Source organism: Garra rufa, chromosome 10 (assembly GCF_049309525.1).
Source record: "Garra rufa chromosome 10, GarRuf1.0, whole genome shotgun sequence".
NCBI classification, from domain to species: domain Eukaryota; kingdom Metazoa; phylum Chordata; class Actinopteri; order Cypriniformes; family Cyprinidae; genus Garra; species Garra rufa.
The window spans coordinates 14,271,688-14,294,297 of record NC_133370.1 but is presented as its reverse complement, the minus strand read 5'-3'; the positions used below and the strand labels follow the sequence as shown (position 1 = coordinate 14,294,297).

Sequence of the window (22,610 nt, the reverse complement as noted above, 5' to 3'; positions counted from 1 at the left end):
AGCAATTAGATGGATTAGAATAATGAGGTATTGTGTCCTGACTCTTTGCTTCTTTTTCAGGTACTCTGACAGGCTCAAATCTGTTATGTGGGTCCTGTGACCAAAAGAGTGGCTCACCAAATGAATTGACATTTTGTGGTGTTTCTTGAGAATATTGAATAGACTCTCTATGAGATGTGAGAGCATTTTGCTGTTCTCTGTCGTCTGACTGGAGTAGTTGTGTGACAGGCTTTGATGATTCATGATGATCTCTGCTTTTGTATGCATTTTGATCATGAACATAGTTCTCAGTTCGCTTGAGTGAATAGAGATTTGTGCTCATTTGTTTACATTCATGTTCAGATGATTCTTCTATGTTAGCTGCATCAACTATGGCCTCAAAGGCTGTAGCTTCAGCTAAGGCTGCTTCTGCCTCTTTCTCTTGTTGGAGCGCTTCCAATGTAGCCTCCAAACGTGTCTCTTCTACCTGAAGCTGTGCTTTCTTTACTTTTATTTCAATCTCTCTTTGTGCGTATGCTGCTCTGGTACGAGCAGCTTCCGCTTTAGCTCGTGCCTCTATTGCAACAAGACTGGCTGCTGATCTTCTTGAATGGGTTGATCTGGATGATTTGGATAAGTGTGAACGTGAACACACTGACCTGTTCGTATGGCTCACATTTTCCTTTGAAAGCATTTTACTGTAGATTCACTGCGCAGATGAGAAGTTCATTCACAGTTGCTGTAATCACTGTTGATTCTGTCTTTTCACTATTCTGCCCTCACTTTGGTGTCTCTCTTCCCGAAGTTAGACAGATAGATAAACTCTTTCCAACACGTTGACTTGTGGGAGAATGCCACTTTATTCCACACCACATTGAGTATGTTGAAACAGAGTGAAACTACAGAAAGGGGAAGTATACAACAATGCTTCCATTTAGTGCTATTTATGCTATATAGTACTTTCACAGCTTTATAAACAATAAATGAATATAAAATTAACTTTTAAAACTTACAGACAATGCTTTCTACAGGTGATCACAAGATGAATGTCTGCTCAAAGTTTGTTGAGTGAAGTTCTACTTGAATAAGGCAACTAACTGAATTAACTGTCTTAGAATGTTACTATGGCAACTATATTTTAAAGGATGCAACATTACTATGTATGAGAATATGATTACTATAAACATTAAACTTAAATGGATGATCCAGAACATATAATATATGCTGTTTTTTTCCCTTTTCAAGGCCTTCGAAATGTGAGTTAAATTTCTGCTGGAGGAGGTGGAGCTCTAAGCACTGACATCTATTGTGATCTTGTTAAACTAATGCAGAGCCTGTTGCAAAGCTCATTTGAGCTGCATTAGTGAACACAAACAATGGTGTGCCATTCTGTTATTCTGCTACTTGTCTTTGTGTGTAAGTATTAAACTGCATCTTAATATTCTAAGCAATAATAATGTTTAAAGAATTTTAATTAAGGTGGTATTTATACCACTGAATAAATCACTGACCACACTCTAAATACACATTTATGAATGCTGATTTATTTTTGCAGGTACTGTGTATGGAAATGAAATTAAACCAACTAAAACTGAGGAGTTTGCTGTTGAGGGTTCAAGTGTTACATTATCCTGCAGTTACTCATCTGCACTGTCTTTATTCTGGTACCGTCAGTATCCTGGATCAGCTCCTGAATTCCTTGTAATCTTCATATATGGTTCACAAGAAGCTAAGAAGTCTGATGTAGATCCCAGATTCACTGCTAAACCCAACAATGAAAAGCAAAACCATGTGGATCTGGAGATCTCCTCTGCTAAAGTGACAGACTCTGCTCTGTACTACTGTGCCATGGAGCCCACAGTGACAGGAAACACAAAAACACTGTACAAAAACCTGACACATGGTGTTTCTTTGCTATTCACATTACCAATGCTTGAGAAAATAAAATGGCAACAATATTGTATAAGTACATGCAACAATTTTTAAAAAGACACTACACTCTTTATAAAATATCAAAACATTAATCACTGAAAATAAACACTTGAGAAAGTCATAAAAATCGATGGACTGAACCCATTATTAAAGATGTGACTCTCACATACAGCTGTTTACTCTTGTGCTCATGATCAAATAATAAAATAATCACAGATCAACTTGCTGATGTAGTATAACACATTACATCCATTCAAAGTGCATCAAAAACAGGAGAAAACATCAGTGATTGTAACTGGACCTTTTTACCATTTTCAGGGAGTGAAATGTAAAACAAAGAGGAGGGTCTACAGATCTGACACCATCAAATCTATTCAGACTGGAGTAGAAACGACTCTAGTGAATACAGTGCACTGCACAATGGATGTCTTTTCTGTTTTTGTCTTCTACAGTCTGGCATGTATGTATATTTATATATGTGTGCTCTATTGTTAATGATTAGCTTAATTAAAATAGACCTCATTAAACTGTACCTCTTCTTTTTCAGCTGCTGTCTCTGGAAACGTCATCACACCAGACAAAACTGAGCTTTTTGCTGAGGATGGTTCAAATGTTACATTATCCTGTAGTTATTCCTCTGCAGATGATCTATACTGGTACCGTCAGTATACCAGATCTGCTCCTGAATTTCTTGAGCTCATCCTTGATGGAACAAAAAGTGCCAAAATATCTGATGTAGATCCAAGACTCTCTGTTAAACTCACTAAACAGGAACAAAAGCATGTGGATTTGATCATCTCCTCTGCTGCTGTATCAGACTCTGCTCTCTACTACTGTGCTCTGAGGCCCACAGTCACAGGAAACACACCAGTTCCCTACAAAAACCTTTTACCAGTGAAAGATAGTGAGAATAGAGTGCATACAGTGAGTTAAACATTCTTAAAGTGACATTATGACAGTCATTCAGTACTGTCCTTCACTTTGTATGTACTCTACTTACGTTTTACAAGTAATTAAATGGATTCTATATGCCATAAAAAGTGTTATATGCAAATCACAATGTGCAGGCACGTTTCTACCACAGGGCTGCAGTGTTGTCAAATTGTCTTGAGAAACTGCACACATGGATCTTTCATTCCTTGCATAAGAAGAAAAGCTGCAACATAGGTAGCTAGATGTGATCATGTGTGACCACAAAACGTTAAGTTTTATGTAGTATGGATATATTAGCAATAGCCAAAAATTTTTATAGGTCAAAATTATGCCAAAAATCATTACGATATGAAGAAAAGGTCATGTTCCTTGAAGATATTTTGTAAATTTCCTACTGTAAATATATCCAAACTTAATTTTGATTAGTAATATGCATTGCTAAGAATTTCATTTGGACAACTTAAAGGCAGTTTTCACAGTATTTCGATTATTTTGCCCCCTTTAGATTCCAGATTTTCAATACTTGTATCTCGGCTAAATACTGTCCTATCCTATCCATAGATCAAAGCAAAGCTTATTTATTCAGCTTTCAGATGGTATATAAATCTTATAACTGGTTTTGTGGTTCAGGGTCAAATTTGAGCAGTTTGTATTCAAAGCAAATATCATCATGTGACAGCAAGCAGGAAGTTCCTTGGCGTCTTTATGACCTTTAGTGTCTCACACACAGTGCAGAACATTGAAAGGCTCAAGAAAGAACTGAGCTGATTTTATTCAGCATGGACAGATGCTTTCTACTCATTGTTATTATGGGAACAGGTACATTAATTATTCTGAAAATAAAGAAACAGTGAAGTTTGGAAAATCTAAAACTCCACAATGTTTTAACAATCTAATTTTGGTCATTTGCATGTGTCATTAATGTGTTTGGTTAGAATTCTGCTTTTTGTTTGCAGGTTTTGTGTCAGGGGACAGTATTGAGCCAGATAAGGAAAAAAATGTTCTCACAAAAGAAAGAGAAACTGTCAAGCTGAGCTGCTCATATAGTACAACCAGTGATAATATTCGGCTTTACTGGTACAGACAGTACCATAATGGAGAACTTACGTTTTTAGCATATAAAGGTGCTCGATCACTGAGTGCTGCAGACACCGCTGATAAACGGTTTGATGCTACTACATCACAAACATCCACTGAACTCACTATTACTGATGTACGTCTGTCAGATTCAGCTCACTATTATTGTGCTCTAAGAGTAGGAGCCCAGTGATACAAAACATAAGACATGTCGTACAAAAACCTGAAACTCTTTTCACTTTGAATATATCTAGTAAAAACCACAATCACAACCACAATCTATCCAGCTCTAAATGTAATAAAATATGTGGTCACACCTGTGAAGTAGATTAAAGTAAAAAACGAAAAAATGAAAATCAAAACCATGTGGATCTGGAGATCTCCTCTGCTGCTGTATCAGACTCTACTCTGCACTACTGTGCTCTTAGGCCCACATGAAACACAAGAACACTGCACAAAAACCTGTCACAACTACCATCTACTAATCAGATTGGAGCACATAACAGTCATGAAAATTACGTTCTTAAAATGCCAACTCAGACAATGAGAGCAAAAGTCTGATAGAATACATTCAAAATTTAAAATTAGATTTAATAACTTTGCACAAACACAACATTTATGTGATTATACGGGTATAAGTGAAAGGTACATTTTACAGAAAGCATTCAAAGATAATGCTCTAATCACTGGAGTAGTCATTTCAAGATCAGCACAAATATATCAGTGGTTTGCAAGTAAAAGTAGCCTATAGTTTATGTTTCATGGATTATCATGTGTAGGCCTAACACATAGTGCAGGTATAATGTGCCACAAGATGGCAGTGTTCTCAGAGATTAGCTCGGAACTGCGGCAAGAAACAACAGAATTGAATTTACTGAACTAAATTTATACAGGTGTGGATCAGAGAGGAGGGACTCAAGTGTTCACAGATCTGACATAAACTGTGGTAGAGTGAACACTTGTACAATGGATCTTCATTCAATTATTCTGTTCTGTGCCTCCACAGGTATGTATTTGGTTAATTATTAGTTTTTCTGTTTAATTTAAAACATTTCATCAAGACAAAATGTTCTTTTTCAGCCGCTGTCTTTGGAAATGTTATCAAACCAAACACTACTGATGTTGTTTATGAAGAAGGTTCAGATATTACATTGCCGTGTAGTCATTCCCCGGGAGCTTCAGATTATCTCCACTGGTACCGTCAGTATGACAGGACAAAACCTGAATTTCTTGTACTCATCTTTGCAAGTGCAAAAGAAGCAAAGGAGTCTGATGAAGATCCAAGATTCTCTGTTAGAGTTGAAAAAAGAGAACAAATCCATGTGAATCTGGAGATCTCCTCTGCTGCTGTATCAGACTCTGCTCTGTACTACTGTGCTCTGAAGCCCACAGTGACAGGAAACACATCAGCTCTGTACAAAAACCTGTTACAATGGGACAAGAGAGAAGACAAGAGAGAAACACAGAGACAGAGAAAAAGACAGTGAGAAAATGGTATCTGCCAATTACAGTATTATGTCAGAGAAATAATAAAAACATATTAATAAATACAGGCAGTTATCTAAATCAGAAAATATATATCAGTGTATTGGTAAAATGATCAAAGTAAGTGAATCTTTGGCATTAAATCCCTATTACCGTGCTTTAATTGACAAATCAATTTAGAATATCATGTAATTCAGGAAACTGTCAAACATGACAAACATTAAAAGATCTCAAATTATTCTTATGTGCAATATATGTGACAGGGTCATGTATCTATTCAATTGCAAATATTCTTTATATTTTCATCTGTTTCATCTCCAAGCTCATAAGAAATAGCAGAAAATTAGGTACAGTGAAAATGCAAAGACATCAAGCCCTACCTTTATAAAGCAGGAAGTTCCTGTGTGTGTTCCTGACTGATCTCCTGTGACTTACAGCTCAGAGCACTGAGAGTTTTAACAGAGAACTGAACTGATCTGATTGAACATGGACAGATGTGTCATACTGATTCTCATTGTGGGAACAGGTACAGTATTTACTGAGTGAAAAATTAAGCAGTGTATTTACATCAACAATTTTTTTTTATTCATTGTGATTTTTTTTTTTTTTTTTTTTTTTTGTGCTGTGCTTGTGATAATTGTGTTAACTTGTGCTTTCACAAATAATTGTTGACAGGTTTGGTAGCTGGGGACAGCATTTATCCAGATAAAGGGACAGAACAAAATTCTGAAGAAACAGAAACAGTCAAGCTGAGCTGCTCATACAGTACAGACAGTGAATATGTGCGTCTTTACTGGTACAGACAGTATCCCAACACAGAACCGCAATTCTTATTATACAAAAATGCAGGATCATGGGGTAGTTCTGGACACACATCTGATGATCGGTTTCAGTCAACTGCATCACGTACATCAACTGAACTCACTATTACTGATGTACGTCTGTCAGATTCAGCTCACTATTATTGTGCTCTAAGAGCAGGAGCCCAGTGATACAAAACATGAGACATGTCGTACAAAAACCTGAAGCTCTTTTTACTTAGAAAATATCTAGTGAAAACCACAATCAAAACCACAATCTATTAAGCCCCAAATGTAATAAAATGTGGTCACACCTGTGAAAGACTGAATTAGGCAACAAAAACCACTAACAATATGATCAGTATATCACGTTCCATGTTTGCCTTTTTAATTTCACACACTTTAATTTCTAAATTTTCCAACCTTTAATTAATTTTAATCAAAACATTTTTAGAAGACAATTACTAAATACTAAAGTACTAAAACTCATCTATAAAATATTCTGCTTTGGTTAGTATGAAATAATTTAGTAAAATAATATAATTTTAGAAATAGCATAGATTGCAACCAAACCAGAGAGATCTAACATGAATTTTGGCATTTGGCATGTTACTGATATGACAAATCTTTCCATAATCACACTATTCTTGTCTCTCCTTGACCATTCTTGACCAACTTTTTTTAATTAGAAGAAAAAAAAAATGTGTTCAAATTGTCAAAATGTGCTTAATAAAAAAAAAATATTCTAACGAATACAAAAACATGAGAAACGGCAGACAGTATCATCACACAGAAAGCAGGAAGTTCCAGTGTGTTTTAATGTGAAACTAAGGAGACTCACAGTAACACAGATCTACAGCTCAGAGCACAGTCAACATTAATACACACCTGACCTGACTTCAACATGGAAAAACAGCTACTGCTGATTTTAATTCTGACTTCAGGTAGATTTTATTTTTTTATTACAATGGTATTAATGAGATAATCTGAGATCATTTTGTGTAATTAGGCTCATAAATTATTTTTGTTTGTTTGTTTTAGGTGTGATGACTGCAGACCAGATTACGCCAAATAAAGATGCTTTTGTTATAAAGGAAGAGCAGACTGTGACGCTCAGCTGCTCATATACTAGCAGCAGTCCTGTATATTTGTATTGGTACAGACAGTATCCTAATGAAGAGCTTCACTATTTAATATATTCTTCACAATCAAGTAGTGGAAGGTTTCGTTTGACTACACCACAATCATCCAGTGAACTCACTATTACTGGTGTAACTCTGTCAGATTCAGCTCTCTATTATTGTGCTCTAAGAGCAGCAGCCCAGTGATACAAAGTCTATGTGAAGCCGTACAAAAACTCAAATTCAGTTTTCACTTTGATCTCACGCCACATCAAACCCACAATCTATAATTCACACAATATAATTAAACTTGTGGAAACACCTGTGTATGGTTACTGAAAAGGTAATGAAATGGAAACATGATATACCAGAATACTTCCTTACTTCCTACAGTACTTCACAACACTCTTACTGTTTGTGAATTATGTCAGAATGAGTTACAACTGAATTGAATTTAAATTATTACATGACTGGATTATTGTTGGTCAGTCACAACATTTCAAGGTGTTTTCCCTGGTAATCTGGGCATTTAAAGCCAGCACTTCTTTCATGTCTCTCATATCACACTGCCGCATTTTCTCTTATTTTAAACATTTTATTGTACTTAAAGGAGTAGTTCACTTTCAGAACAAAAATTTACAGATAATGTACTCACGTCCTTATCATCCAAGATGTTCATGTCTTTCTTTCTTCATAAGGAAATAATGTTTTTTGAGTAAAACATTTCAGGATTTCTCTCCATATAATGGACTTCTATGGTGCCCATGAGTTTGAACTTCCAAAATGCAGCTTCAAAGAGCTCTAAACGATCACAGCCGAGGAAAAAAGGGTCTTATCTAGCAAAATAATGGGTTGTTTTCGAAAACCAAATTACAATTTATATACTTTTTAACCTCAAATGCTCGTCTAAGATTAAAAAGTATATAAATTGTAAATGTTTAAAAAAAAAAAAAACTGATTATTTCACTAGATAAGACCCTTCTTCCTTGGCTGGGATCATTTAGAGCCCTTTGAAGCTGCATTTAAATTGCATTTTGGAAGTTCAAATTCGGGCACCATAGAAGTCCATTATATGGAGAGAAATCCTGAAATGTTTTCCTCAAAAAACACCATTTCTTTACGTCTGAAGAAAGAAAGATATGAACATCTTGGATGACAAGGAGGTGAGTACATTATCGGTAAATTCTTGTTCTGAAAGTGAACTACTCCTTTAACTGGCAAGTAATAAGCCTCATTTTGGGTGTATTCTGTGATAACTGCTTGGATGTACATTATCCCTTATTTGTTCAGCTCAGCAAAATATTTAAACTCACCACAAGGAGGCATCATTCCTCAAATTATATAAGGCTGAACCTTATAAAGAATCTGAAACAAAGAGAAACGCTTCTGCAAAGCTGTGTTAAAATAGTCTCCCTTCTAAACTTAGAGCAACAATAGCAAAGTGGGTGATTGTTACTCTTTCTTTCACAGCTCATGAGTTTGTTAAGAACATTACTTTATTATTTACACTTGATCTGTGTGAGATATTCAATGTAAGCACATGGATAAAGGGTAAATCTATGAGAATTGGAATTTATTAAGAATTTTGATTTTTGAAAAAAAAAAAAAGATTTAACATATTTCACATTTTAAAGAATCCAATAATTCAACTACACTAAATGCAGTTTATATTTCCTACTGATAAATTACTAACAGTAAATAAATCATCCCTTTGCCAAATGTTGATCAATTTGGATTATCCTGAAATTATACTATAACCAACTAACCACCTGACACGACTGTATATTACATTGTGGTAATTCTGATACACACTATTATAAAGCATGCTTTAAGCCTATTTCTGTCCCTTTTGGTGTCTGTTGTCAGTTGTACAGCTGTGCTAACTGAATAAGTGTTTTAGTACCACCAAAAATAAACTGCAAACCTAAATTCTAAATAATCTAGTTTATGAATTTTAAGAACTTTAACAAATATGAGGAATTAGTCCAGATCAAATTCTGCATATTGAGATTTGAGGATTTATATTAAATGACAGAGTTAGTAAGGACCCACAAGAGGGTACTGTCCAATGTATGACCAGGGATGACACAGTTGACATGAATATGAACATGAAAAAGATCTGATCTGCTCTCTCAAAGAGCTCTCTGGAAGGGGAGGGGTTTAAAGCAATGATACCACATGTGATCTTCTTAAACTTTGAGTCTGTTAGAAAGAGCATAGGAAACACACAATGATTTTCCTTTCTGCCATTCTGCTTTATGCCTTTGCATGTAAGTGTTCTGTGATTTGCATTTATCTTGAATTTTATGCTGACACTAATCTAAAATATTCATTTAAAAAAAAAATTGAATAAAAGGTTTAATTTACTTTCCCAGACGCAACATATGGAAATGAAATTAAACCAAACAAAACAGAGGTGTTCGCTGATGAGGATTCAAGTGTAAAATTATCCTGCAGTTATTCATCTGCGTACTATCTTCATTGGTACCGTCAGTATCCTGGATCAGCTCCTGAGTTCATTGTGCTCATCCCAGACGGTGCAAAACAACCTCAGGAGTCTAAGGTAGATTCCAGATTCACAGCCAAAGTCACTAAAGACAAAGAAAACCATGTGGATCTGGAGATCTCCTCTGCTGCTGTATCAGACTCTGCTCTGTACTACTGCGCCCTGGAGCCCACAGTGACAGGAAACACAAGAACACTGTACAAAAACCTGACATTACTATAACTCTACCAACTACTAATCAGACTGGAGCACTAAGCAATCAAGATAATCACAGTCCCAAACTGAAAAACTTAGACACGAGAACAAAAGCCAGACAAAATACATTCAAACGCCATAGAACTACGTACAAACCCAACAATAAAGAAACAAAAATAAATAATCTTGGTAAGGTTTGTTTATCTTTAAATATTTGGTTCTTTTTCTATATTATATCGTTGTTTTCTGCTAAATTGTAAACTGCCAAACAGCATCAACATCAACAGAGAGTAGAAAGTTCCTGAGTATTTTCCTTAATAACTGCAGAAACTCAGAGCATCACAACCCAGAGAACAGAAGAGTATCAACAGAACTGACCTGACTTAGTAAACATGGACAGACACTTGGTACTCATTTTAATCATGACTTTAGGTAAAATACTCTTTGATTCCAAAACTAAGGAAAAAAGATACTGTAATGTGACTGAATTGAAGCCAAATATTTATTTGCAGGTTTGCAGGTGCAATGGCTGCAGATCAGATTGGACCAAATAAGGATCAAAATGTCATCAGTACAGAAGGAGAGTCTGTAACACTGAGCTGCTGATACAAGCTACAGAATTGTTACACTTTACTGGTACAGACAGTATCCAAATACAGAACCTCAGTATTTAACGTGGGAAGATGCTTGGACATATAGTGGTGCTGGGACCCCAGCTGAACCTCGCTTTTAGTAAATGAAATGAACAGTAAACACACTATAGTAGAACATTACCAATGCTTAAGGTAACAAAACTCTAACAATATTGTAGAAGTATACAACAACTTCTCTTTACTAATGTGCTTATTCTCAAATAAAAAAAATAATTGGACCTTGGAGTAAAAAAGGTTGAGAACTACTGCTGTAATTCATAAAATGCTCAAAATGTGACAAACATTAAATCATCTCAAATGATTTAGTGCATGTTCATCTATGCCACAGGATGGCAGTGTTCACACACATTCATATGGAGATAATGCTTTTTTTCAAATTATATAAGATACATAAAAAAAGCTAGACAATACAACTACAAACACTTTTTTGTTTCCACCAGTTAATATTTCAATGCTAATGAGCAATGTGAGTGACAAATGCAAGCCATGCCTTTATAAAGAAGGAAGTTCCTGTGTGTGTTTCTGACTGATCTACAGTGACTTACAGCTCAGAGCACTGAGAGTCTCAACAGAGAACTGAACTGATCTGATTGAACATGGACAGATGCGTCATACTGATTCTCATTGTGGGAACAGGTACATTATTTATTGGTGAAACTGAACAGTTTTAAAACATAAAACCCCAAACGCTATATGATTAAATTGACTAATTTCTTTTTTTTATTATTAAAAAAGACAATTGTATGCAATTTTTTTTTTTTGGTTTATTAATTTTTATTTTTTGTGATATATGCTTATTGTTGACAGGTTTGGTGGCTGGAGACAGCATAGAGCCAGACAAAGGAACAGAAAAATCTTCCAAAGAAGCTGAAACTGTCAAGCTGAGCTGTTCATATAGTACAAGTATTAATTATGTCTGTCTTTACTGGTACAGACAGTATCCCAACAGAGAACCACAATTCTTATTATACAAATATGCACGGTCATCAGGTAGTTATGAAGACACCTCTGATGATCGGTTTAATTCGGCTACATCACAAACATCCACTGAACTCACTATTACTGATGTACGTCTGTCAGATTCAGCTCACTATTATTGTGCTCTAAGAGTAGGAGCCCAGTGATACAAAATATGAGACATGTCGTACAAAAACCTGAAGCTCTTTTCACTTTGAAAATATCTTGTGAAAACCACAATCAAACCCCCAATCTATTACTGTAAGCCCCAAATGTAATAAAAAATGTGGTGACACCTGTGAGACTGAATTATTAAAAAAACAAACAAAAAAACCCACTAACAATATGATCAGTATATCACGTTCCATTTTTGCCTTTTTAATTTCATACACCTTAATATCTATCTTTGCCTACCTTCTAATTAATTTTAATCATTAGAATTTTTAGAAAACAATTACATACTAAAACTCATCTAAAATATTCTGCTTTGGTTAGTATGAAATAATTTAGTAAAATAATATCATTTAAAAAATAGCATAGATTGCAACCAAACCAGAGACATAACATGCATTTTGGCATTTTTGACATTAAATTTTACTAAGACAAATCTTCATTTACATAATTCCACTATTCTTGACTCTATTTGACCATTAGCCTCAGTGCAACTCTTGAACACCAGCAAATGCAAAACCAAATGTATTTACTTTTTTATTAGATGGAAAAATGTGTGTATACACACACACACACACACACACACACACACACACGCACGCACGCACGCACGCACGCACGCACGCACACACACACACACACACACACACACACATTCAATCAGTTTCTGGCATAAGTGTATTTTTTTGTCTTGTTAGAAAATAAACACACTGCAGCAGTGGGTGGAGTTTATTCACACTGTTGAGAGTGTGAGATATTACACTATTTTTTGATCTCTCTGAAGACATCATGCTTCTCTTTACCTGTATAATAATTCAACTTTGCATGGGTAAGAGATGTTCATTCAAGCAACACATTTATGATGTAAAAACCAAAATCAATAACCAGCTGAAAAAAATTTACATTTAAACCCATTTAAGGCTTTGTACAGTTCTAATATACTCATTTATTGCTTGATTAATTGCGATTCTTTTCTTTTTCACAGGAACCTCTTTTGCTGATACAATACAACCACTGTCTTTAGAAAAATCTGTTGTTGAGGGTAAAAATGTGACTCTGTCTTGTAATTACAGTACTACCACCACTGGCACTGTTAACTCTCTCCAGTGGTATCGACAGTCTCTTGAAGCAAAACCAAATTTCCTACTTCTTGTTAATGAATATTTAAATAAATCTGAGCCTCATCTTCGTCTATATTCAAAAGCTACAAGAGAAATCAAACGTGTGGATCTGGAGATCTTCTCTACTGCTGTATCAGACTCTGCTCTGTACTACTGTGCCCTGGAGCCCACACTCACATTAAACACAAGAACACTGTACAAAAACACAATACACAGTATTGCATCTGTAACACACAAGAGCGTTTCGTAAACTGGTGGACTCAACAAATGTTCAGGAAGACCTTTTTTAACTAGTCCTTTCAATCTACAATGTAAGAGATAATGTACAGTCACTGTCAGCCACATATAAATGAATAAAGTTTGAGTATGAGTATATAGTATAAAATATATAGTGTGTTTCCTTTTTTTCTTTTTATTGAAATATATATTCTAGAAATATTCTGAAGTATGAAAAAAAATCTAAATTTTTCTATTCCCTGTTTTTATCTATACATCAAGGGTATATGTTACATTATTATGGTTATTTGTTAATCCTTATACACTGTGACAAAGGATGGTTCAGAATTTTTAGAAGAAAAAATGTTTTCTAATATGATATTACTGAATAGTAAATACAAAACTCACTCTGGTAGGATTTTTTTGCATTAAAATCCTGAAGAGGGCAGTATATACACACCACTTAAAAAAAAACCTTTTCATTTCCTGTATCAGTTTAACCTCTCCTCCTCATGAATCATCTTATCACTTACTTAAACAAGTGACTGAATGAATGATGTATCTTTTTCTCCTGTTTCAGTCACAAATAAATATGATAACTCCTATGCTGTTGAAGTTGTTCATTTTTGCATCAGTTTATTATGGTGAGTGGGGGAATTTGTGTTTTCATAATTACTTAAAACAGTTACTTGTTTAGTTACAGTTTATTCAATATTTTTAAAATGTCTTTACAGAGTGTCATGGAGAAGAGAGTGTTCATCAGCCTGATCAACACATTGCTGAATTTGAAGGAACATCAGTAACGTTACAATGCAAATTTAAAACAACTTTATCACAACCAGAACTTTACTGGTACATCCAGAAAGAAAATGACTTTCCTAAATACATGCTGAAGAGAAACAAATATGGAGGAGAAGATACTGACACTCAGTTCCAGGAGAGATTTGACTCTAAACTGTCAACAGATTCAGTTCCACTGACAATCAAGAATCTGCGTGTGTCTGACTCTGCTGTGTACTACTGTGCTCTGCAGCCCACAGTGACTAAAACACACTCAACACTCACACAAAAAGAGGACAAGATGCAAATCTATACATTATTGACTTTTATACCATGATAATAACATGCATATAATTAAACATTTGTTTAAATTAAGAATTCAATTATTTAATGTTGTGAAAAGTGCATTTCATCCACTCATCGCTATACATTTTAGTCTTACATCTATGTGCTGAAAAATTGTTTTAATATTATTTTGTGGACCTGCATAAAAATGATTTTTTTAGACCCACTCCATCTGACATTTATTAGATAAAATGTAATGTTTGGTTTTAAAATAAGTATATTTGGCCACCAGTTTTTGGCATCAAACTGTAAGTCTGTAAAAGAGGAGGAGTTTAGCACATATAGATCTGAGATGATCTTGTTACATTTGCTAGACTGTGAGAAAGCTCAGTTGTGCTGCCCTGACACACACACATATACACAATGATTCTTCATTCAGTCATTCTGCTCTCTGCTTTGACATGTAAGTGCATTTGTGTATGTTTTGCTTGCATTTGTATTTCTAAATTCAAGCTATACACATAATATTTTGCCATAAAGTATTTTCTAATCTTAAATGCTAAATTCTTTTTATGTAATTGAAACATACAATATTACATCCTTAATGTATTGCTACATTGACAATGTAGCAATAAAATGTATCTGTATATATAATATTGATTTATTAAATGATCACTGTAATCAATCAATTTCAAACACTATTTGACAACTAAAAGTTATTATCTTTTCCAGGTGTGAGTTTTGGAGATGAAATCACACCAGACAGCACTGAGGAATCTGCTGCAGTGGGTTCAAATGTTACTTTATCCTGCAGTTATTCCTCTGCAAATACACTTCAATGGTACCGTCAGTATCCCGGATCAGCTCCTCAATTTCTTGTGCTTATATTAGAGAGTGTGAAAGACACCAAGACATCTGATGTAGATCCCAGGTTCTCTACTAAACTCAGAAAAGAAAAACAAGCTACAAAAGAAATCAAACGTGTGGATCTGATCATCTCCTCTGCTGCTGTATCAGACTCTTCTGTGTACTACTGTGCTCTGAGGCCCACAGTCACAGGAAACACTACAACACTGTACAAAAACCTGATACAGATGAAGTTCAACATTTTTTTCCAAAAATCATCTGTATTTTAAATACATTATGAATGTACTATGCAAATATGTATGAAAAGCATCATGGTTGCCACAGTGGTATGATAGATGTATACTTACTGTACGTCACTGACTAAATGATCACTCTTTTTTTAGCCAAAGTCACTAAACTCAATAAAGGAAACCATGTGGATATGATCACTTCCTCTCTGTAACCAATAAAGCTAATATAACATAAACTAAAATACAATTAAATATGCAAAGAACAAAGGTAACAGAATTTACATTTTCTTTTTTCTACTTTAAAAATTAAACTTCACTTGTAATGCTTTCGGTAACCATAAGATGGCGGCATGTTCCATATATTCATATTATCAAGCATCATTAGAGGATCATTAGCTCCTCCTTTTCTATTTAATTATTAACCAAAACCCATTTACAGATCTGTTGCTCTACCTCTTTCATTTTCTATACAACAACAGCAACAAAAATAAACCAGACTTCTATCAGAGGTTCTATCAATCTTCACAGTCATGGGATTATTTTCACCTTACTCACCTTACTCTACTTCTATTTTGTTCAATAGCATCATCATCAGAGAGCAGGAACTTCCTGAGTGACTGTATGACAGAAACTCAGAGCATCACAATCATCACAACCAAGACAACAGAAGAGCATCAACTGAACTGATCTGACTTAGTAAACATGGACAAACACTTGGTACTCATTTTAATCATGACTTCAGGTAAAATGATCTTTGACGCCAGTGCTAATGAAAATAGATTTTAACCTGTGTTTTCAAATTTAAACAAATATTTATTTTCATGTTTGCAGGTGCAATGGTTGTAGATCAGATTGGGCCAAATAAGGGTGCAAATGTCATCAGTACAGAAGGAGGGTCTGTGATATTGAGTTGCTCATATGATACAAGCAGCAATTATGTTACACTTTACTGGTACAGAAAATATTCTAATACGGAACCACAGTATTTAATGTGGAAAGATGCACGGTCATGGACGGGTACAGGGACCCCCTCTGATAGTCGCTTCCAGTCGACTACATCAGAAAGATCCACTGAACTCACTATTACTGGTGTAACTCTGTCAGATTCAGCTCTCTATTATTGTGCTCTAAGAGTAGCAGCCCAGTGATACAAAGTCTATGTGAAGCCGTACAAAAACTTAAATTTATTCTTCTCTTTGAAACTGAACCACATCAAAACCACAATCTGTTATACATAGCAACTAATGAATTATGTGGAAACACCTGCAACTGAGTGTGCTATGAAATTGTTTCCAGACATGTAATAAAAAAATGTGGAAATAATTACAAAAACTTTACATTTTAGCTATTTTATTTATATAAATTTATATATAATGTGCCTGTCACCATCTCTTATGATACACAATATAATAATATAATTTTGGGGTGAATGGATTCTTAAATTAGAAGGGTCTTTAATGAATTCATTCACTTAAAGCATTGTTAACTTCTTCTGGCCAACAGAAATCCAATTAAACAAATCAAAGTAGATAAGGATGCAAAGGCACAGTGGAATTATATGAACACCTTTTAACTATAGATAATTAATTGTAAAACTGTGTTTTAAAATCATCCTACATCTCACATTTCACACTTAGCAAATTCGGAATGAACTTCTAAATCAATCTCATGAACCTCAAAGCATCATAACAATCAAAAACACCTGAAGATCAGCTCCAACACTCTTAAAAATAAAGGTGCTTTAAAAGGTTCTTCACAGCGATGCCATAGAAGAACCATTTATGGTTCCACAAAGAACCATTGTGTCAAAGCTTCTTTAGAGAACCATCTGTATCTTACATTTTTATCATCTGAAGAACCTTCTTTTGCCACAAAAAACCTTTTGTGAAACCGAAAGGTTCCTCAGATGTTAAAGGTTCCCTATGGAACCATTTAGACAAAAAAGGTTCTTCTATGGCATCGTGAAGCTTTATTTTTAAATGCGTGTAGTGAGAATGTAAATCTGCAAATAAACAACATATTTATACTTTAAGACACTAAATAAATCAAACATTTAAGATTCACAAATATTTTTCAGGTCACTAATCATATTTGTGACATTGACTGTGGACTCTTTTATTATTATACATACACTGTTTAATTCTGCTCTTACACTTCTGCTCTAGATCAATACTATTTTGGTCATAGTAAAAATGTATTTTAGTGATGTTAATATTATTGATTCATTAATCGTTCATGTTTGCATTTTTCTTCAAAATCATCTGCTTTGATAATAATCTATACTTTTCTGCAGTTGCAAAAGCTTTCTTCTAACCAATGCAAACACATGAGAAGCGGCAGACTGCATCATCAGAAAGCAGGAAGTTCCAGTGTGTGAGACTCACAGTAACACAGATCTACAGCTCAGAGCACAGACAACATTAATACACACCTGACCTGACCTAGAGAACATGGAAGCACAGCTGTTTCTCATTTTAATTCTGATTTCAGGTACAATATGACTCTTTTATTACAGTGGTATTCGTGAGATAATTTGAGATAATGTAGTGTAACTTGGCTGACAAATATTTTTTTTGTTTTTTTGTTTTAGGTGTGATGACTGCAGACCAGATTAGGCCAAATAAAGATGCTTTTGTTATAAAGGAAGAAGAGTCTGTGACCCTCAGCTGTTCATATACTAGTAGCAGTTATGTAGATTTGTATTGGTACAGACAGAATCCTAAAGAAGAACCTCACTATTTAATACATACTTCACAATCAAGTGATGAAAGAAGTGAAAGGTTTCGTTTGACTACATCACAACCATCCAGTGAACTCACTATTACTGGTGTAACTCTGTCAGATTCAGCTTTATATTATTGTGCTCTAAGAGCAGCAGCCCAGTGATACAAAGTCTATGTGAAGCCGTACAAAAACTCAAATTCATTTTTCACTTTGATGGCAAGCAACATCAAACCCACAATCTATAACTCACACAATATAATTATACATGTGGAAACACCTGTGTGTGGTTACTAAAAGGGTATCAAGCCTCATTACAGGATCATTAGCTCCTCCTTTTCTATTTAATTATTAACCAAAACCTCATTTACAGTACAGTTCTGTTGCTCTACCTCTTTTATTGTCTATACAACAACAACAAAATAAACCAGACTGAGGTTCTATCAATCTTCACAGTCGTGGGGTTATTTTCACCTTACTTTTCTACTTTTATTTTGTTCAATAGCAGCATCATCATCATCATCATCATCATCATCATCATCATCATCAGAGAGCAGGAACTTCCTGAGTGACTGTATGACAGAAACTCAGAGCATCACAATCATCACAACCAAGACAACAGAAGAGCATCAACTGAACTGATCTGACTTAGTAAACATGGACAAACACTTGGTACTCATTTTAATCATGACTTCAGGTAAAATGATCTTGACGCCAATCATAATGAAAATAGATTTTAATGTGTTTTCAAACTTAAGCAAATTTTGATTTTCATGTTTGCAGGTGCAATGGCTGAAGATCAGATTGGGCCAAATACTGATGAAAATGTCATCAGTTCAGAAGGAGAGTCTGTAACACTGAGATGCTCATATGATACAAGCAGCAGATATGTTATACTTTACTGGTACAGACAGTATCCAAATACAGAACCTCAGTATTTAATGTGGAAAGAGGCTCGGACATATAGTGGCACTGGGACCCCAGCTGAACCTCGTTTTCAGTCGACTGCATCAGAAAGATCCACTGAACTCACTATTGCTGGTGTAACTCTGTCAGATTCAGCTCTCTATTATTGTGCTCTAAGAGTTAGAGCCCAGTGATACAAAGTCTATGTGAAGCCGTACAAAAACTCAAATTCATTCTTCTCTTTCAAACTGAACCACATCAAAACCACAATCTGTTATACGCAGAAACTAATAAATTATGTGGAAACACCTGCGTCTAAGTGTGATATGAAATTGTTTCCAGACATGTAATAAAAAAGGAAGAAATGATTAAATGTTACCATAATGTAATGTAATTTTTGGGTGAATGGTTTCTTGAATTAGAAGGGCCTTTCAAAGAACTTTAATGAATTTATTCACTTAAAGCATTGTTAACTTTTTTTGGCCAACAGAAATCTAAAATCTAATGAAACAAATCAAAGTGATAAAGATGCAAATGCACAGCGGAATCGAATTATGCCCTATTATATGCACACTTTTTAACTATAGATAATTAATCGTTCAAAACTGTGGTAAATTTCATCCTACATCTCACATTTAATTTTTAGCAAATTCGGAATGAACTTCTAAATCAATCTCATGAACTTCAAAGCATCATCACAATCAAAAACACCTAAAGATCAGCTCTTACATTCTTAAAAAGAAAGGTGCTTTAAAAGGTTCTTCACAGCGATGCCATAGAAGAGCAATTTATGGTTCCACAAAGAACCATTGTGTCAAAGGTTCTTTAAAGCAGTGTTTTTCAACCACTGTGCCGTGGTACACTAGTGTGCCGTGAGAGATCGTCAGGTGTGCCGTGGGAAATTATTCAATTTCACCTAATTGGTCTAAAACATTTTTTGAAAACTAAGAAGTTATTGTCTGCGAATAATGTGCCATTGTCGAGTGTCTGCGCTGTCTAATTACATCGGCAGATTAATCATGTCATACTCTTCCATATCAGTAGGTGGCACTGGCAGTAGATAGCTAATTGCCTGTTTATTTGATTCCTAGTCAAGACACTTTGATAAGAATGACTGTATATTGTTAATTGCACTTTTTATTTGAAAGAAGAAGAAATATGAAAGATCATAAAATACTTTTTTCTTTGTGTTTATATGATTCCTGTTCAAGACACTTCAATAAGAATGGCTGTATTTTGTTAATATAGGCTACAGAGTTTCATTTTTTTTTACAGTTTCGATTGTTGGTGTGCCTTGTGATTTTTTTGATTAAAAATGTACCTTGGCTCAAAAAAGGTTGAAAAACACTGCTTTAAAGAACCATCTCTTTAAAGATCTTACTTTTTTTATAATCTGAAGAACCTTCTTTCGCCACAAAGAACCTTTTGTGAAACTGAAAGGTTCTTCAGATGTTAAAGGTTCTTTATGGAACCATTTAGACAAAAAAGGTTCTTCTATGGCATCGTGAAGCTTTATTTTTAAATGCATGTTCTGAGAATGTAACTCTTTTTTAGATGTGCTAATAAACAAAGTTTTTATACTTCAAAATATTTAAAACAAGAAGATTTAAGACACTAAATAAATAAAATATTTAAGATTCAGAAATATTTTTCAGGTCACTAATCATATTTGTGACATTGACTGTGGACTTTTTTATTATTATACATACACTGTTTAATTCTGCTCTTACACTTCTGCTCTAGATCAATACTATTTTGGTCATAATAAAAATGTATATTAGTGCTGTTAAGTTGGTTCATTAATCGTTCATGTTTGCATTTTTTTTTTCAAAATATGCTTTGTTAATAATCTATGCTTTTCTGCAGTTGCAAAAGCTTTCTTCTAACCAATGCAAACACATGAGTAGCAGCAAGCAGAATCATCACACAGAAAGCAGGAAGTTCCAGTGTGTTTGAGTGTGAAACTGCAGAGACTCACAGTAACACAGATCTACAGCTCAGAGCACAGACAATATTAATACACACCTGATCTGACCTAGTCAACATGGAAAAACACCTGCTTCTCATTTTAATTCTGACTTCTGGTACAGTATGACTCTTTTTATTTTTATTACAGTAGTATTCATGAGATCATTTTGTGTAATTTGGCTGACAAATTGTATTTGTTTGTTTATTTTAGGTGTGATGACTGCAGACCAGATTACGCCAAATAAAGATGTTCATGTCATAAAGGAAGAGCAGACTGTGGCCCTCAGCTGCTCATATTCAGCAAGCAGCAGTTATGTTAGACTTTACTGGTACAGTCAGTCTCCTAATAAAGAGCTTCACTATTTAATATATACTTCACAATCAAGTGATCAAAGTAGTGGAAGGTTTCGTTTGATTACATCACAATCATCCACTGAACTCACTATTACTGGTGTAACTCTGTCAGATTCAGCTCTCTATTATTGTGCTCTAAGAGTTGGAGCCCAGTGATACAAAGTCTATGTGAAGCCGTACAAAAACTCAAATTCATTTTTTACTTTGATGGCAAGCAACATCAAACCCACAATCTTTAATTCACATAATATAATTAAACTTGTGGAAACACCTGTGTGTGGTTACTGAAGGAGTAGTGAAAAAGAATCATATGATACACTAGAATACTTCCCTACTTTCTCACAGTACACCACAACTGTCTTGAAGAAGGTCTTCCACGAAAAGTCATATTCTTCATACAGTGTGAACTAATGTGTCTAATATGACTAATGCAAATTTTTATGCATTCTGTTTAACTGATTCTGACATTAGTTACAGTGTTTGTGAATTACATGGATTCTTGTTGGTAAGTCACAACATTCTAAGGTGTGCTTTTTCCCAAAAACAACTTTTGTCATTAGCAATGCCAAATTTCTATTCTGTACTAACAACTGTCTGGATGTATATTATTCTTTATTGCAAAATATTTAAACTCACCACAAGGAGGCATCATTCCTCAAATGATATATAAGGCTGATCCTTATAAAGAATCTGAAACATAAAGAGAAACACAGGCTATACAGCAAGAAGAAAATACTTCTGGAAAGCTCTGTTAAAATATTCTGCCTTTTAAACTTAGAGTAACAATGGCAAAGTGGGTGATTATTACTCTTTTCTTCACAGCTCATGAGTTTGGTAAGAATGTTACTTCATCATTTACACTTTATCCATGTGAGACAGTCAATGTAAGCACATGAATAAAGGGTCAATCTGTTTTCCAGTGTGCTGGGGACAAGACAAAGTTGAACAACCCTCAAGACAAATGATTGCAAATCAATCAGCTCAAGTTACTCTACTGTGCAATTACTCTATCAACAGTTATGCTACTAATACATATCATTACTGGTACAAACAACTACAAAACAGATCACCAACATTAATTCTGAGTGAATTTAAAGTTGGTAAAGGAACTATTGAGGATGAGTTCAAAGAAAGATTTTCTGCAACACTGGATTCAACATCAAGAACAGTTCCGCTGATGATCAAGGATGTGCGTGTGTCTGACTCTGCTGTGTACTACTGTGCTCTGCAGCCCACAGTGACTGAAACACACTCAACACTCATACAAAAGCTCAGGGAGACACAAATTAACCAAGCACGCTTCAAATCTTTGTGCACAAAATCTGTGCCATATTTCCACATAACTGAAATGAC

The 22,610-nt window shown here is 34.7% G+C and overlaps 2 gene segments (V, D, J or C); both read left to right on the top strand.

The window, feature by feature from the left end:
- The first annotated feature begins 4,887 nt into the window (after positions 1 to 4,887).
- LOC141344481 (T cell receptor alpha variable 12-3-like) lies at positions 4,888 to 5,408 on the top strand. The segment is given in 2 exon segments: positions 4,888 to 4,927; positions 5,002 to 5,408. Coding segments are annotated over 2 exon segments (447 nt in total).
- Positions 5,409 to 5,892: 484 nt separating this feature from the next.
- On the top strand, positions 5,893 to 10,055 carry LOC141344480 (T cell receptor alpha variable 6-like). The segment is given in 3 exon segments: positions 5,893 to 5,932; positions 7,248 to 7,362; positions 9,785 to 10,055. Coding segments are annotated over 3 exon segments (426 nt in total).
- The last annotated feature ends 12,555 nt before the right edge of the window (positions 10,056 to 22,610 follow it).